This window comes from Centruroides sculpturatus, unplaced genomic scaffold (assembly GCF_000671375.1).
Source record: "Centruroides sculpturatus isolate CEXI.00-Female unplaced genomic scaffold, Cexi_2.0 scaffold1768, whole genome shotgun sequence".
In the NCBI taxonomy this organism is placed as follows: Eukaryota; Metazoa; Arthropoda; class Arachnida; order Scorpiones; family Buthidae; genus Centruroides; species Centruroides sculpturatus.
Genome location: NW_019385929.1, coordinates 34,301 through 53,547, shown reverse-complemented (window position 1 = coordinate 53,547; position 19,247 = coordinate 34,301). Strand labels below are relative to the sequence as shown.

At 28.7% G+C, this 19,247-nt stretch overlaps 1 protein-coding gene and 1 pseudogene across 1 annotated transcript in view; both read right to left on the bottom strand.

The window, feature by feature from the left end:
* Positions 1 to 19,247, bottom strand: part of LOC111612626 — a 98,190-nt gene that overhangs the window by 57,020 nt on the left and 21,923 nt on the right. Inside the window, exons 3-5 of the mRNA XM_023353869.1 lie at positions 14,552 to 16,775; positions 5,848 to 5,944; positions 5,621 to 5,759 (exon numbers count right to left, since the gene is read on the bottom strand). Coding sequence (XP_023209637.1) covers positions 5,621 to 5,759; positions 5,848 to 5,944; positions 14,552 to 16,694 — 2,379 coding nt within the window. The 5' untranslated portion in view covers positions 16,695 to 16,775. The remainder of the gene's footprint in view (positions 1 to 5,620; positions 5,760 to 5,847; positions 5,945 to 14,551; positions 16,776 to 19,247) is intronic.
* On the bottom strand, positions 9,306 to 13,158 carry LOC111612628 (annotated as a pseudogene).

Here is a 19,247-nt window from a genome sequence, read left to right as displayed (position 1 = left end):
AACCAATATGGAATTTCTTGCGAAGAATCGAACCAATATGGAATTTCTTGCGAAGAATCAAACCAATATGGAATTTCTTGCAAAGTTTACTATTGATGGAAAAGTGGTTCAACCAAAGATGTTAATCAACAAGAAATTAACAATGCAGTAAATTATTAGCACAAAGTGTTGTGACGTATAGTAGATGTAACTATAATGCTTGCTATAAATAATTTACCTTTCTGAGATCACAGGATTACACATCTTCAAGATGTAGAAACTTTGCAAGGAAACTTTCTAGAAATAATTAAATTACTTTCTTGCTATGATGATGTTTTAGCAGATCTATTAAAGAAACCCAAAGGCAGTACCAATTACTGTACTTGAGTCCAGATATACAAAATTAATTAATTAATTTGATTGCACATGAAATGAACATCCAAATTAAAAGTGAAATAGAAGAGGCTGCTTTCATAACAGTAATAACTAATACAATGCAAGATCTATCAAAACTCGATAAGCTACGTATCGTATTCTGTTATGTTTTAATAAAAAAAAGATGAAATGAAAAACCAATTGAGCTGCAAATAAAGTAATCATTTTGTGGATTTATTCAGGTTACTGATCAAACATCACAAGGATTAGAAACAACAGTTTTAAAATGTATTGAAAATTTCACCAATCTATCAAAATTGTGTGGTCAAGGTTACGACAGGCCTACTCAAGGTTACAAGCAAGAATTAAAGAACAAAACCCCACTGCCAGATTTGTACTTTGCTGTTCTCGTAATTTGAATTTAGTGATCAATGATTGTGTCACCAATGTACAAGAAGTCAGGCATTTTATGAATAATTAGAAAAAACTTTTCTTTTGTTTTTTTCAGTTCTGTTAGGCATTGGGCAATGTTAATGGAAACAAATCAAACCAACTCAGCAAAAACATTGAAAAGAGTTTGTCTAACATGATGGTCTTTCCGTATTAATGCTCTCAATGAACTACATTCTCGTTATTTTGATGTAATTAAAATATTGACATATTTATCATTAAATGGAAAAATTATGATAAGTAACGTAAAGCTAAAAATTTGATTAATTATTTTGAACAATTTTCAACCATTATTTTGATAATACAGCAGTACAAAGTAAAATACTCGAACTGATTGCAGCATTTTTGAGAATGTATTAAAGTGATGAAGATATAGAGAAATCCGTTGAGATGCTTTCATCACTCCTAATCCAATTCCAGGACTTAAGGAATAATTGGGAGTTTGTTAAAAACAATGCCCTTGAGTTATCAACTATATGGAATATTGAACCTTCTTTTCCCCAAAAAAGATTGCATTGTGTGAAAAAAATTCTTTGATGAATTATAGGTAGATGGGTGCATTGAAAACAGTGAACAATGTTTCAAAGTCAAGGTTTTTATAAAGTAATGCATTTAATAATTAATCAATAAACTATTAGATTTGAATCTGTTCAAGAATTATGTACACTTTTTAATCGCTTATAACCTACATAACTTGTTGCGTCATCTGATAAAAATATACTGGAAAGATCAGAATTGTTACAATTGGCATATCCCTCTGACATTTCGCCTAGTTTTGAACCTCAATTGCTTCAATTTAAAATGTGTTTTAATACTCATTTAAAAGAAATTACTTGTATACATGAAGTTGCCAAACTAATTTTAATTCACACTGTATCCTCAAGTGGCTTCTCCAACATTATTGCAGCATGCCTCATTTTTTTTAACTTTACCAGTGACGACAGCGACAGCAGAACAGTTATTTTCAAAACTGAAATTAATCAAAATGTATTTAAGAAGCAGTATGTCCCAACACAATCTTAGCTCTTTGGCAACTATATCAATTTGAAAAAAATAATAGCTTGTCAACTTGATTTAGAAAAAGTGATTGACCAATTTACAAATGAAAAAGCAAGAAAACAATTTTGAAGCTTTTTTATGTATTACTAGCAAGGTCGCAGCCAAAGTTTTCATCTCTAAAGCATGAGTGTTGAACTTTGAGCGCTGTTATCTTGTAAATGGCACTCGAAGTTTGACGTTCACATTTTAGAGATGAAAACGTTGGCCACAATCTTGCTATTATGTATTTGTTATTAAACTAAACTTGCATACATTTTGTCAATACAGTTTATATAATATGTAGTAAGTATTATTAGGTATTCTGTATTTAAAGAATCATATTTTGTATTATTATTATACTTGAATTTATTAAATTGAATATTTTATTATTGAAATGCCTTGAATCTCAAATAAATTATTATTGAGTAAAGTTGTAAATCAAAATAATTAGATATATTTTTTAAAATTAAATGTTCAAAACAAATTTCGCAAGACCTCTTCCAAGGAACTAGTGGGAACACAGACTACTTGCTACAGGGCACTGAATATGTAGCTACACCACTGGTTGTGCATAGTTTAAACAAGTTTGCAAACTTTCTGGCCAGACCTCATATGATAGCTTCAAGAATAAAAATGTGTATTATTGTAGTTACATTTCAATAGGAATGATTTGTCTCACATTCAAGTTAAATGATAAAAGACAACAGAAAGAAATAATTTTGTAATGCACGATATCACTTTAAACTTTCTTTTATGAATTATAGTGTAAGAAAAGTAGAATATTCATTTACAGGTTTATCTTGGATAATGTAGAATGTAGGTTAATTAAAACTGAGATAATCAGGGTTCTACAGTATTAAAATCTAATTATGTGCTACCTATATATCAAATGATTTGATATTTATATGTTCTAATGCCAGTTTATTCAACTTATCAGAATATAAAAAATCTAAAGATGAGATTGACTGTATGTTTCAAAAACATTAATCTGAGAAAAATCTTTTTTTCTTATTTCTATAAAGAGTAAAGCGTTATTTTTAGTTAATTATTGATTATTAAATTAATGTGTAATAAACTTAAGACTTATTGTGTTGAACAATAGTTTCACAAAGTTTAGATATTTTCTTTAGATTCTAAATCTTGATAATAATTCTAAAATTAATTTAGTTTTTTTTTTGTTTTAAAATCATTAAGATAAAAGTTAAATTTTAAAAATTTATTATATTAAAAATTTAAAAACTTACAATATAAAAGTTTTTAAGATTATTTATTATTTCTAAATTTAAAAGTACTTTAATTTGAAAATTACTTTATCATCAATACTTAAACANTGTTAATGGAAACAAATCAAACCAACTCAGCAAAAACATTGAAAAGAGTTTGTCTAACATGATGGTCTTTCCGTATTAATGCTCTCAATGAACTACATTCTCGTTATTTTGATGTAATTAAAATATTGACATATTTATCATTAAATGGAAAAATTATGATAAGTAACGTAAAGCTAAAAATTTGATTAATTATTTTGAACAATTTTCAACCATTATTTTGATAATACAGCAGTACAAAGTAAAATACTCGAACTGATTGCAGCATTTTTGAGAATGTATTAAAGTGATGAAGATATAGAGAAATCCGTTGAGATGCTTTCATCACTCCTAATCCAATTCCAGGACTTAAGGAATAATTGGGAGTTTGTTAAAAACAATGCCCTTGAGTTATCAACTATATGGAATATTGAACCTTCTTTTCCCCAAAAAAGATTGCATTGTGTGAAAAAAATTCTTTGATGAATTATAGGTAGATGGGTGCATTGAAAACAGTGAACAATGTTTCAAAGTCAAGGTTTTTATAAAGTAATGCATTTAATAATTAATCAATAAACTATTAGATTTGAATCTGTTCAAGAATTATGTACACTTTTTAATCGCTTATAACCTACATAACTTGTTGCGTCATCTGATAAAAATATACTGGAAAGATCAGAATTGTTACAATTGGCATATCCCTCTGACATTTCGCCTAGTTTTGAACCTCAATTGCTTCAATTTAAAATGTGTTTTAATACTCATTTAAAAGAAATTACTTGTATACATGAAGTTGCCAAACTAATTTTAATTCACACTGTATCCTCAAGTGGCTTCTCCAACATTATTGCAGCATGCCTCATTTTTTTTAACTTTACCAGTGACGACAGCGACAGCAGAACAGTTATTTTCAAAACTGAAATTAATCAAAATGTATTTAAGAAGCAGTATGTCCCAACACAATCTTAGCTCTTTGGCAACTATATCAATTTGAAAAAAATAATAGCTTGTCAACTTGATTTAGAAAAAGTGATTGACCAATTTACAAATGAAAAAGCAAGAAAACAATTTTGAAGCTTTTTTATGTATTACTAGCAAGGTCGCAGCCAAAGTTTTCATCTCTAAAGCATGAGTGTTGAACTTTGAGCGCTGTTATCTTGTAAATGGCACTCGAAGTTTGACGTTCACATTTTAGAGATGAAAACGTTGGCCACAATCTTGCTATTATGTATTTGTTATTAAACTAAACTTGCATACATTTTGTCAATACAGTTTATATAATATGTAGTAAGTATTATTAGGTATTCTGTATTTAAAGAATCATATTTTGTATTATTATTATACTTGAATTTATTAAATTGAATATTTTATTATTGAAATGCCTTGAATCTCAAATAAATTATTATTGAGTAAAGTTTTAAATCAAAATAATTAGATATATTTTTTAAAATTAAATGTTCAAAACAAATTTCGCAAGACCTCTTCCAAGGAACTAGTGGGAACACAGACTCCAGGGCACTGAATATGTAGCTATACCACTGGTTGTGCATAGTTTAAACAAGTTTGTAAACTTTCTGGACAGACCTCATATGATAGCTTCAAGAATAAAAATGTGTATTATTGTAGTTACATTTCAATAGGAATGATTTGTCTCACATTGAAGTTAAATGATAAAAGACAACAGAAAGAAATAATTTTGTAATGCATGATATCACTTTAAACTTTCTTTTATGAATTATAGTGTAAGAAAAGTAGAGTATTCATTTACAGGTTTATCTTGGATAATGTAGAATGTAGGTTAATTAAAACTCAGATAATCAGGGTTCTACAGTATTAAAATCTAATTATGTGCTACCTATATATCAAATGATTTGATATTTATATGTTCTAATGCCAGTTTATTCAACTTATCAGAATATAAAAAATCTAAAGATGAGATTGACTGTATGTTTCAAAAACATTAATCTGAGAAAAATCTTTTTTTCTTACTTCTATAAAGAGTAAAGCGTTATTTTTAGTTAATTATTGATTATTAAATTAATGTGTAATAAACTTAAGACTTATTGTGTTGAACAATAGTTTCACAAAGTTTAGATATTTTCTTTAGATTCTAAATCTTGATAATAATTCTAAAATTAATTTAGTTTTTTTTTTGTTTTAAAATCATTAAGATAAAAGTTAAATTTTAAAAATTTATTATATTAAAAATTTAAAAACTTACAATATAAAAGTTTTTAAGATTATTTATTATTTATAAATTTAAAAGTACTTTAATTTGAAAATTACTTTATCATCAATACTTAAACAATGAATTAAATCACAAATTCTTTATAAGTATTTTGATAACAAGTTGACATCTTCAACATCTTGATATAAACATAACTATGTAATAAAATTATATATTCAAAATAAATCTCTTCATTTTATTAAATTTGTATTTGGTAAATTATTAAATTCTATCATAAACTTACAGTTTCCCACAATGAAATATCTTGATATTCATTGTTTTGTTCTGTCTTATTTTTAGCAGCTCTCATACTATCTGACCAAGAACGTCTTGCCTGGCTCTTTCTATAACAATCTTTCTTTACTTTGTTTCTTCTAAAAGCACTACAAATTAAACAATAATAAAAGTCTTCAATTTTATTCAAATGTTCAAAATTATTTTATAAAATTCTGAAGGTATAAATTTATGTACCTTGGAATAATGGAACTATTGCTGTACTTCTCACTATTTTCTAACTCAATGTCACTAATGTCCACCCAAGATTCTTGTTCATCACTGTCACATGAACCTTACAAGAACAATAAATATTCCATTTGTCATTGTAAATAAATAATGTAAAGTATAAATTCTTAAATATTAATATTACTCTGTACAAGTAAGATATTTTATTTTTAGACAATAAAATAATGATGATTTGATAAAATTTTAATATTCTGAAATTCCATATACAGTATACTGAATCTAACATGAAATTGTAATAATGTAAATAAATATTTTTTTAAAAGATTGCAATTTTCTTACAAATTGTAGAGAGATATAGAATTTAATCAGAAATTGAAACTTAAATATTTCATATTTTTAATATGCCAGAAATATGATTGAATAACAAACATTTAATAATCACTATCTGTAAATTGATGAAACTTGAGAAATATCAAATCACTGAAATTGTGTTTGCAATAATATGATATTGTAATGATGGGTCAAGTTTTTCTTTTACAATAAAACTATTAATATTTCAAAATTCTTATAATGATAACTAAATATTTCATACTTAATATTTCTTTTGAACAAGTTAGAAACTTAACACGTTTAAAAACAAATTTAAAATATTTATATACAGTGGAATCCCGGTTAACGAACTCAATCCGTTCCGCGACTCCGTTCGTTAACCGAAGTAATTTTTCCCATAGAAATTAATGTAAATGCAATTAATCCGTTCTAGTCTCCGAAATTTTTGTGATTTTATTTGTAATATACAGTAATTTTCTTCGATGAAAATGTAAGAAAACGTAGTATCTATCATTACAGCAACAAACATGTAAACTTTGTTTAATAAACTAGCACTGTACATAACCTCATTTGTTGTAGTTGGTGGCAGAAAAGTGGAGATATACGAACCTTAATGCTTAGAAGGGGAATCCCCTCCAAAAAATCAACGGGTAGCATTTCATTGGAAGATTCTTCCAGTCGAAGTCTCTTTCGGTAAAAAACCCACCAGTGGCTAAGTGGTCTTCGTACCTTGAACATGGGGAGTTCTTTGGTGGGTTTGCACCTCGCTCAGATGGGCTGGCCATGTAGAGTTTTCCAGGTTTTCTCCACGTCTGTAACGCCAAAATAGGGGCCAGTTTCCCTTAAAAACACCTCCCAGAAGACATTTCCCTAGGCAGATCGCCCAAGTGTTGCGTTGCCATAACTTAACAAACAAACAAACTTTTTCCGTAAGGAACAAGAAATTGATCTAAAGTTGATTGTCTTACTATTTTAATCAAGATTTTTCTCAAATGCGATAGCACATTGTCATTTATATTGCGTTGTCGTTTTCTATTGCCACTATGAGTTTTTTCTTTCTTGGATGCCATATTGATTAAATGTATAAATCACAAAACTGAAAAAAGAAGTATAGCACAAACACTCGGAAAAGCAATGCTTAACTCGCGTATGCCTGACACCAATTAAAATTTGACACAAAATATCGTTATGTTCGTTATCCGAATGTTGTTCGTTATCCGAGACAAAATTTTTGCAAAATAAAAGTTTGTTAACCAATTTGGTCGTTAACCAGGACATTCGTTAACTGGGGTTCCACTGTAAATTCCCCTTTCTATACTTTCTTTTAATATAATGTAAATGTATTGTAATTAACAATAACAGCACTAACCTAAATGTAATTAAGCAAGTTCTTGCTTAGTTATACTTTAGTAGAAGCACTGTACTAAATGTGCTCTATTGGAAGCACTCTAGAACTTTTAGTAAGAAAGGATAATATGAACAATTAACCTTCACAGATAGATTACAGATAAAGATAATGTTGAAAGATATACCAGTATATAACATTATCTTTAAGAGGCAGATCTTGATTAAGATCGAAAACGTTTGTTCATTTGTGTATTATTTCTTACCAGAAGTAAAAATTTAACAGAGATGTTTACATGTACCAGTAATTGGTCTAGTAGTTTGCATTATCTTTAGTCTAGGATAGTCTTAGTAATATCAACAGATTCTGTGGAAAATTGGTGAATTTCTTTTTGTTTCTTTTTCTATTGCCTATTTTGAAAATTAGCCTTGCCTTTGCAGGAAATATGAATAAATTAATGTACTGTAGATCTGTTTTACAGAAATGCTTGATATTAATATCAACATGGCAGATATCTAAAAATTGGTGACAAAAATTAACAGAGAGGTAGGTAGACAAAAAGGACTTAAAATTGGTATCATCATATTTGAATGACCCTATAAGTCCTATCACAAAAATTTGTGAACAAAAATTTCTATAATAGAAAATAAAGTCTCTTCATTAATTCATAGTCTTTTGCCTTTCTGCTTATAAATTTCACATATCTCAACAAAATAATAAGACTTTCTAAAGAATAAACATCTTTAACACTTTTTTCAGCAACACTTCACTTTATTCAAACAAATGCTCTACTGAAGTGTTGCTGGAAAAAGTATTAAAGATGTTGTTTACTTTAAACTACTATAGTTTCAGCATTGATAGAAGTGTTTTAAAAATTTCTAATCTCTGAGTTTGGAAAACACCTTATAAAGAAAGCAAGAAGTGTTAAAATGGACTTCAATAGTTTAAAGATTCATTGTGAAACATGTTGTTCTATGTGCAATTTGAGTTACTATTTTAATTTATCATTTCAAATTTTATGTTGGTTTGTGATTATTAAAAGAAAACTAAATCACACATCATTTTTGCCTTCTAGAAGTACAGTAAAATCAAAATTTAGGTTATTATAGCTCAGTGAAAGTTGCAATTTTTGAACTGATGTATCAACAGTTTTGTTCATGATAATATTTATTGAAAAAAATAATTACCTTATTTTATCATTTAAATTATCAGAATTTAATAGTTAAGACTAATGTTTTCATATTTATATTTCAATGAACAAAGATAAATGATTTTTTTTTAGAAAATGTTACTTTAATAAACTCTTATAATCATAAAAGTTACATTATAAGAATGCAATTATAATAGCAAAATATAAATCAATTCACTCAAAAATATTAAAATTTTGTAACTGAAGAATTAAAAATAAATTTTTCTTAACTAAGAAATATGCAACTTGTTAAAAAAAATAGTAAATTTTTATTAAAAACTGTCATTTTTCAAAAAAATTTTAATAAGAGTATAAAAATAAAATATTAATATTTAATGAACTATCAATACACCTTCTGCTGCTGAGAGATATTTAGTAAACAAAACATGTCTTCAGCCTAATACATTAGACCATCTTCAGGTGTAACTGGATTTGAATGCCTTTTCAAAGATTTAATATTTTAACTATGGAATGTCTGAACATTTTACATTTAAATTTAAAATGAAAATATTAGATAAATTAACAAATAAATAATAAAATATATTAAATAAACTAAAACAATAACTATATAAATAATAAAATAAAATACACAAAAAATGCATCCAAATATAAGGCAGCTGTGGACTACGAATTTTTATATTTTTCTTTTATGTAGAATTTCCATGCTGAAGCTAGTCCATCTGCATCCCTGGCACTAATACACCCATCTTTTAATTTACTTTTATAGATTTCAATTTTTTCTTTGTTCATTGCTAATGATGAGGAATGCTTAAAACATTAATCTTAAAATATTTTTCAATTTAGAGATCAAGATATTATAGCAACAATAAAGCAATTTTATTTGTTTTGCTTTCAGACAACATGGATGTCATGGACACAAAAGTGTTGTGTCATCCTGAAAAATTTACAGAAATCTGAAAAAAAATAATTATTATTATTATTAAAAGTTCAATAGATAAAAATAAAACTGTTGATATTAAATATGCTAGGTGATCATAATTCAAATATTCCCACTTAACACTGCCAAGAAAGATATTTAGCAGTCAAAGTGAACTAAATCTGGTTAAATGACATTTCAGGACATGTATCATATTACAACTCTTAAGTTATTTATTCTGCCCCACCAGATGGCACTACAGAGTACAAAGAGACTGTACTATAATCATAAGCAGTCAGACACCTAATGCTAGTATTAAGGTGACTGGACTATGAAGTCAGACCAATAATGCTCAAGCTCTGGGGGTACAACTCAAAGGGGACCACTCCTTCCTTGCCTTCCTCACTCTCGAGTCCAACTCACTAACCTTGACATACAGTTTTTTGTGCAATTTATACTGCACTTTGAGTGCTATACCTAAGAGAGGTCAACAGGTCCTCTTTCCCCTAAAAAGGAGAGTCCTGCCTAGTGTGTCCACTGAGCTTGGGTCTAAAAGATCTATTACTATTTCCATTAATTCCTTTAGTCTCTCTAAGTTTCCTTTAAAAATCGAAGATTCCTTTAATTCAAATTTCAAATTAATGAATCCAGTATAAAATAACAGAAGGTATAAAAAATAAGCCTGAAGAAGATCCTAGAAGGGGAATCGAAGATGTTTGCTGATTTTTAAAGAATTTCAGTTACTGGTTAACTGTAGATCGTTTAGTTGAAATATATACAACCCGGTGTGGTGAGAAAGTATATTTCCTTTAATTGCTGTTATTGTTTGAAGTACTTGTTCAGGAGGCTTTGACCAGTTGATATGGTCAGCCTTCTGGCAGAAGCCCTCAGTAAGAGAACATTCAAGTATATAGTGCCTTATGTCACTGCATGAACACCCACAAGAGCAGAAACCATCTCATCCTAATTTGGACTTGAAGTGGGGAAACCTCCCATGTCCTGTCAGTATCTGAGTCACAAACCAATTGAAATCCACTGGAGTTTGGACAACTTCAAGCACAAAAGCATAGGTTGACTATCTACTGTACTTTGAGTCCAGCACTCTTGTCAGTGTGTCATTAATCGTTGCAGTAGCATACCTTTTATGTAAGAAGCAAAAAATAAGAAAGGTAAAAAAATACAAATTTTTTACCTTCTTGAAAATACACTGCTGGCCATCAAAATGCAACACCAAGAAGGACTAGAGATATCACAGCCAAATTTATTTGGGAGATAACACATTGTACAAAGATCAAATTATTGAAAATACAGTCTCTTGTGAAGTGAGGAAGATGATGGAATCAGTATGGCGTGTTGCTGCCATTGATGGGCTATAACTGCAGATACACGCCTTGGCATTGAGTCAAAGAAGCTTTGGAAATGTTGCTGGGGTATAGTATTCCATGCTGCTTCCACATATGATCTGGTGTAACAGCAGGTGGTGTATCCTGGGCCAGTCGTTCTGCAATCATCGACCAGATGTTTTCTATAGGCGAGAGATCAGGAGAACAAGGAAGCTAAGGCAGCAATGCAATCTGATGGGCGAAGAAGAATTCTTGAGCAATGTGTGCCATGTGTGGTCATGCATTATCCTGTTGGAATGTGGCCATTGGAAAGCTCTGAAGGTATGGGAGGACAACAGGCTCCAACACCTCAGAGATATAGTGCTGGCTGGTCAGTGTACTGGCAATATGTACTAGGGGGTGTGGGAGAGGAATCCAATACCACCCCAAACCATAATACCAGGTCTAGGACAAGTATGGCAATACATAAGGCAACAGTTCAGCAATCCCTCACCACGGTGTCTCCAGACTGTAATCTGACCATTGTGGTGTTGCAGGCAGAAGCAAGATTCGTCAGTAAAAACAATGTCGTTCCATTTAATTGTCCATGCCCGTCGTTCATCGCACCATTGCCAGTGCAAACACCTGTGGTTTTGACTCAACAGTAAATGCAGCAGTGGATGCCTTGCAGACATTCCACTCTGCTGCAAACAACGTCGAATGATATGCACGAATACCGACTGTTGCGCAACAGACTGAATTTGTTGTGATATGGTTTGTGATGTGGCACAGCAATCCATCACTGCCATGCACGTGATGTGCCTGTCATCACGTGCAGTGGTGCAATGAGGTGGGTGCAATTGGTCCCATCAGTCCGTCGTTCCCTCCTGCATCCAGCAGTTACAGATTTGCATCACAGTTGTTTGGTTACATCCAACATGATCACCGATTTCTCTGAAGGATAATCTGCAATCCCTATAAGCAACTATTCTTCCTCAGTCGAACTCAGAAACGTGCTTGAAAGACGCTCGTTTTCTTCTGCATGGCATACTGAAGCTGCTTATGCCAAAAAAACGCACAAGAGAACAATTCCAGTACTTCAAAACGGCCTTCTATTCTCCCTTTATATAGCACTTGCAGGTGGTGCAACAGGCGCCCGTGATGTGCGTCTGTGCTGAAATGCTAATCATTTGCATATCTCATTGCCACAAATGCATGGTGCAAATTTTACTTGGTTTGGATGCTTCCTTCAGGGTGTTGCATTTTGTATGGCCAGCAGTGTATTTTGGAGCAGCTGTTGTGGATACCCAAAGCTAAACTAATTTTTCAATCAATTTCATTTCTTTCTTTACATCAGTGATTCTCAACCACTGTGCTGCAGCACTTTAATGTGACTCAAGATTTTTGAAGTGTGACGTCACTGCAAATATCTATACATAAGTGATGTCAGACAAGTAGTTTAATCGGCTCTACCTTCTTAGAGCGCATTTGGAAATTGTAACCAGTGTTACCAGTAACTGCCGATAGTTACCAAGGCATTTAGAAAATGCGACCTAAATAACCAACTGCGTTTAAAAATCACTGTTATGATGTCACTGGTTGTCCTGCAGTACTTACCGAAATAATAGTGTGTGCTGCCAAATTTTTAAATTATTAAAAGTGTACCATGACAAAAAAAAAAGATTGAGAATCACTGGTATAAGGTATACACCACACAATTAGAAAATAATGTCAAGACAATAAAAACAATGTCAGGTAGACAACAGATGTTATTAAAATGTTTTCAAACACAAAATAAGTTTACTTACAACTCTAATATATTTTTGGTTAAACCAATTTAATCTTCTTCAAGATAGAAGATGACAGAAAATAACAGAACTTTAAGTAGAGTAGAACTATTAGAGTCCTGAGAGTATTACACATCACTTTGGGGTAGTACATTGTCTATTTTTCCCAGAGATAATACCATAGTCATATACTGGGAACCCTTCTTTATTTATAATCTATAGCCAATCAATTCTCCAACTCTAACATGCCCTCATATTACTTTGAATTACTATTTAATCTGAATCTATGTTTAAACTGGTTCAATTTACTGTGTAAAATACTCATTCAAAAACCTTTTAATGCAATATATATAACTTTATTCTAATATTTTTGATTGTTTTAAATGATCATCTTCAGGAAAAACATTCCAATAAGAACAAATGCCTAACATTTTTTAGAATGTTTTTTAAAAGCTCAAATCATTATTAACAAAAATAATTCCATAAATAATCAAATAAATACACACAATAAAATAAAATAAAACAACATTAAAATAAACCAAAATACGTTGGTAAATAAATAAAATAATATATAAACGTCAATCATTACTGCTATGCAACAAAGCTTTCCAGGCTCCCAGAATTATGTTAACAGTCTTGAAATTAATTGCCTGCTCCTTCAACATAGCCTTGTTGATATGACAGGCTTCTGCATATTTTATTTGTTGTTTCTTCTGTACTCTTTATATTATTTTAGCATTGTTCCACAGAACAGAAACCAATTGGGAGTCAGCCAGTACCTGTACATACATCACTAATGCCTTACTATAGTTAGATTTACTGTGTATATTTTATTGAGATTTTGTTAATATTTTTATTTATTATTATTTACACTAATTTTGTTTTATTTACACTAATTGTATTTATTATAATTATTTACACTCAGTATAAATTTCCACCACTACTGTTAATGTAAAAAAGTCTATTCAAAATTCAATTTCGAAGTTCTGTTCTTTTCTGACACATTCTATCCTGATGAAGGTTAAATCGGTTTAATTGAAAGTATTAGAGTTGTAAAGTTATTTTGTGTTTGAAAACATTTTAATAACATCAATTTTATCAACTTGACATTAGTTTCATGTGTTCTAACATTTGAAGTTCCACAGATGTTCAGAAATCTGAATGTCAATTAGGTTTGATTCAGTTTAGAAGTTATATTTGAAGATTAGTTGAATGGACTCAAAAAATGTTTAATACCAAAAATAAAAAAATGATAATAAAAAGATAACTGCCTAAAAAACAATAAGACACTCACAACCTTTTCAAGCAGGGAAAAAACTATTTAATACACAATGTTTTTGATCTTATTAAAAGAAAATCTTCAGGTTTATAAAAAAATTCCATAATGGTTAAGAATGCAAGAAAATAGAACCTAAGTATTTGGAATGCCAAACATTTCAAATTGAAACAAAATGCTTTTATTAGACTTATTTCTTACTTTTTTTTCATTGCCCTTGTGGGTGACATTTACATAATTTGTAACTTATTATTTATTTATTTTCCATTATTTTTCAAAATGTTTAATGTAATCAAAATTAAAAATATATCAAATTTCAATGTATACTTTTTTGTTTATTCTTTTATTTGATGTTTTTAACTTAAAAATGAATGATAGAGGATTTAATAAACTATTATTTTCTTACAAATTTACTAAAATCTTCCTTTATCATCAAAGCTATTCTTTTAAGAACCAATCTTTTAAATTAAACCTGCAAGATAAATGCAATTTGCAGATGTCTTCCATAATTTTAATATATATAACAAACTTAACTTTGATTTTATTTTATAAAAATAAAAGTAAATATTTGAATATTTTTTACTTACCTATATTATTGTATTCATTTTCAACATTTGTAGTTTGCTCATTATCCTTATTATGTATTTTCTTGCAGTTCCTAAATTCATGTTTGGTCGTTGCCATGTCATTCATGTAAACTGCTTCACTACGAGTATTAAATTTTCGATGTTGAGCTGAAGTAGAATGGGACCATAAGAAAGATTCATTGGGTTTTAATGATTTGCTTAACTTTACTTCTTGCTGATTCATATATCTATGTGAATTTACATCTGATCTTAGAATTTCTTCTTTTTGAGTTTTCTCTGAACTTATTCTTGAATCTAAACAGAAAGACTTTGATTTTTTTTCATTGATCATAATTGGAGGCCTTTTATCATCTTTACTGTTGAAAGACTGTTTACGAAACTCTTGATTTTTATTAGTTTTAATATCTGATTTCCCCACTATGATACTATCTTGTTTGAATTCCTTATCAATATAAGAAATAGGTTTGGGTTTTGGACTACTAGGATTACTACATGATTTTTTACTAGAAATACTACTTAAAGAATTGTTTCTTGAATGAGAAATAAAATGTCTCTTTTGAATTTCAGGAGAAGAAAGTGCCAAATTTTCTTCATAACTTAAAATTGCTTTCTGAACTAAACTTAATTCTTCACTTTCTAGTTTTAAATCTTGAAGCTGTAGATTTTTATTACCCAATGGCTGAGTACAAATTTTTTCATTTTTTGAAGTATCGGATAGAGAAGTTTGAGTCTTATTATTTTTATCAGCAGATTTAGTAAATAATCCCAAACATGAACATTTTTCTATGGCAGTACATGGCATATTTTCTACAGGTAAACATTCCAGCTGAGAATTATTTTTTAACTGGCTTTCAGTTTCATTTTTCTGTAATGTAGTAAAAACATTACTTGAGGAAAATGATTTTGAGAGTATGTGACATTTTGACTCATCAACATTCACAACTGAATTACTTTTCTTCATTTCTGGTTTTTGACAGCTGAGTGAATTAAATTTATTAGTGAGATAAGCTACTTTTGATTCTTTTGCATCATTCCTTTGCTGATCATTTTCAATGCAATCAGCCAGTAATGCTTCTCTATGGTCTGACAATGAACTATTTTTTTGAAGATGTGATTTTGTACTGTCTGTATTCTTTGTCTTAAAACCATATCTATTAATTTTTTCATTGTCACTCAAGTATTTTTTATCTTTGACTGTTCTGTAAGAAGAAGCAACTTTCTTTTCATTGAGTGAATGAAGGGAAACATTAGTGTATATCTGATTAGTTTTATTTTTATTTAGACTTGTACGTAATGCTGGAATGGGATGATTCTCTGTAGATTTTTTGTTAATTTTACTATCCTGATTTGTACAACTTTCAGTTCGTTTGTTTCCAACAAGTTTTGTATGTGCTTGGGCTTTTTGCTTTATTACATCTTTACTAAAAGCATTTGATTCTTTAAGAAGTTTAGATGAATTTTTTGAAATGTCAAATGTTTTCATTTTGAATGTTGATAAATTTTTATCAGTGGTAAAAGTTTTAATACTTTTTAAATCTTCACTAACAAGTCTGGATGGCAATGTTGAAGACTTCTTTCTAGTGGTTACACTAGCATTTGATGACAATGATTTTGAATACATTTTATTATCTGATTTCCGTAAGGAAGAATCTTTACAACTGATATTTTCACTAATGGATGGCTGCAATGAACTTAGAGATTCATGAGAATCACCTCTCTCAAACTTATCTTTTATTCGTGACCATTTAGGAGAATTGTTCAAACTTCCTATAGCTTTATTTCTACTTTTTGAATTATCTTCAACTGATTTGGACTCTGTTACAGTTTCAGAAACTTTTGCATCTTTTGTTACTTTATTACATTTATTATATGATAATGATAAAGAATTATGTGATTGAGATGTATTTATACCTGATTTTGATAAAGAATTTTTTGAGTTATAGTTAATATTATTTCCAGTATATCTTGTTTTGGAATTTTCTTTTGCATATTTCAATTGGCAGTCATTTCCCTTTATGCTCATTTTATCTTTGAAGCTTTCACTATTGTTATGGCTTTGTAACAAGGTTTCTCTTAGTTTGTGATACCTTGTATATCCATTGAAATCATTTTCTTTCTTTGGAGAATATTCAATAATTCTCATGTTTTCCCATTAAATATCAACAAAATAATCAGAAAGCACCAAAAATCACATTTTTGTTTCTTAATCATCTTCATTAATTAACTGAAATAAAATACAAAAATATAATATTAAAATATGGAAAAATATTAGCAATATAATAATTATATTTTAAATTTAAAAACTATTTTTAAAATATTGTATATCAATGTTCCATTTCTATTTTAAATACATTAATTAATCTGAATAATTGTTAGCCTAATGGAGCATTGATCTGAATGTTATTCATATCAATATGCCATTTCAAAAACTTTTTGTAACAAGCAGGCCTCNTGAAAAATGTTTTCAACTTTTTCAGGCCTGCTTGAATTATATGAAAAATATCAAAATATATATATATATTTTTTTTTTCATATAATTAAACATTTGGCTACTTGACAAAGTAGTGTTGATTTCTATTTTTACAATATATCACTAAGAATTTTATGATTTAAAGTTATATTTAATTTATTAAATATAAACATTAAATGTAAAAACTTAAATGAATCAAACAGATCTAAAGTTTCCCTTAAATTATTTTAAAAATTTTTAATTTATTATCTTTTTTAAATCCATTATAATTTTAAAAAAAATCATAAATAATTTGGAGTTAAGTTAATTGAAGGGTAAGAATAAAGAAACATAAATAATACTGATTATATGCTTCCTGTAGAAAATTAGAAAGCATAGGCAGATGCATTGAACAGAAAGAACATGATTGTAAATGTATGTAAATAAATTTAATGCTGAAAGACAGTACAATTTCTTCTTTATAAATTTGAACTTGAACTATGAAAATAAATTTGAACTTTTATTCAACTGGTACAGGATAGATTGTTTTTTAATTAACAGAAATTTTCTAAGAAAGTTAATCTATTTGAATAAGAACAGTATTTCAGTTGTTAGTAAATATTTAATTAAAACTTTTTTCATATAAAAAATATTTTTGACTTTTTCCATCTTGTGAGCACTATAAGAGGACCTTTTTCTATGCTTGGCATAGATAGACCAACAATGGGGATAGCCAGATGGTAAATGATGGCATCCAATGTATCCAGAATGGACTGCCCATGAAAATTCCTGGGTTGCTCACCCAGATTCAATCCTGGATCTTCCAGAATGATAGACTGATGCCTTAACTGCCTGCCTTGGCCATCAAATGACAATATATGATCCAAACTAGTCTGTCAGTAAACACAGTATAAGAATAATCAGTGACAATTCAGATGGTAGTAATTATTATAGTACATTAATTATTTTTGATAAAAGCTAGCTATAAAAATAAGCTATAAAAGTTTATATAATCATAATGACAATGATTAAATCCTTGTAAATTCATATTACATTTATTTCATATAATATTTTATATAATCAATGAAGTTTTTAAACAACTTTTATGCCTAAGTGAATGATTTAACTATAGTGTAGTGAAATTTATTCTATTTACTAATAAAGAAATTTTATGATAATCATATGTAAACAATCAATGATTTGATTAGTATTATGATAAATCTTTTTGATGCCAATTAAATGCAAAAAACTAATTAATTAGAGAAATTAATCATAACAGGAATGATTTAATTTTAAATATTCTGTAAATTTTGATATTAAAATTTTAATCTGAAATATATTGATGATGATATTTACTAAAAATAATAATAAAATTGTGTTCAGTATAGTTGTTTGAAAGTAGTTTCATATTTCCAAACAAATTATAACATTACTAAATATTTTTAATAAAAATTATTTACTTGATTGTGCAATAATTAGTTTCCTCCAGGACTTTATAAATGATTTTAAAAAATATTAAAATTGACATTGAATATAATCTTCTATCAGCAGTGATAGTTTTAAGTATAGGTAAGCTTGAGGCTTTTACCGAGAGCTTGCACTTTTAAAGTCATGCACAAATCTTGAAATTCAGTACTATGAACTAGCTAGAATCTTACACCTTATGCAATAGTGCTCACTATGTAATACAGATAACACAATATATAAAAAAAGGCTTGGTACAACAAAAAAACTGACACTGTCCATCAGTTATCAATATTTTTAAATTTTTAGGATAAATTAATATTTAAATTTTAAACATTTTAGAAAAGTATATAGATAAAACTTATTAGATATTAAACTTGCTTATAACTGAATTTATATACAATTTATTTTGTTTCACTAAAAGTATATATACATCAATATTGTTCCAATTATTTCAAAATATTTTGAAAATATCTTATAAAATTAAAAATTATAAACATAACCTAGTAACATATAGAGGAAACTGTTGTACTTTGAGCATAGTGTACCTTGGAATACTATGCTCAAAGTATTAATATTTGCAGTATCTATCAGGAAACAGTCAAAACAACTGGTAAAAATGTCACAGATGGTTATATAATCAAATCTTTAGGAGGATAGCCAGTATTTTGTAGATGTGGTCAAAATATATTTTTGTCATCTGTTAGTAAAATTCTGATGCTGATATTTGAGTTTCTAGAGAACAACACATATTGTCAGAAGGAAAAATTTGTGGAATTAGTT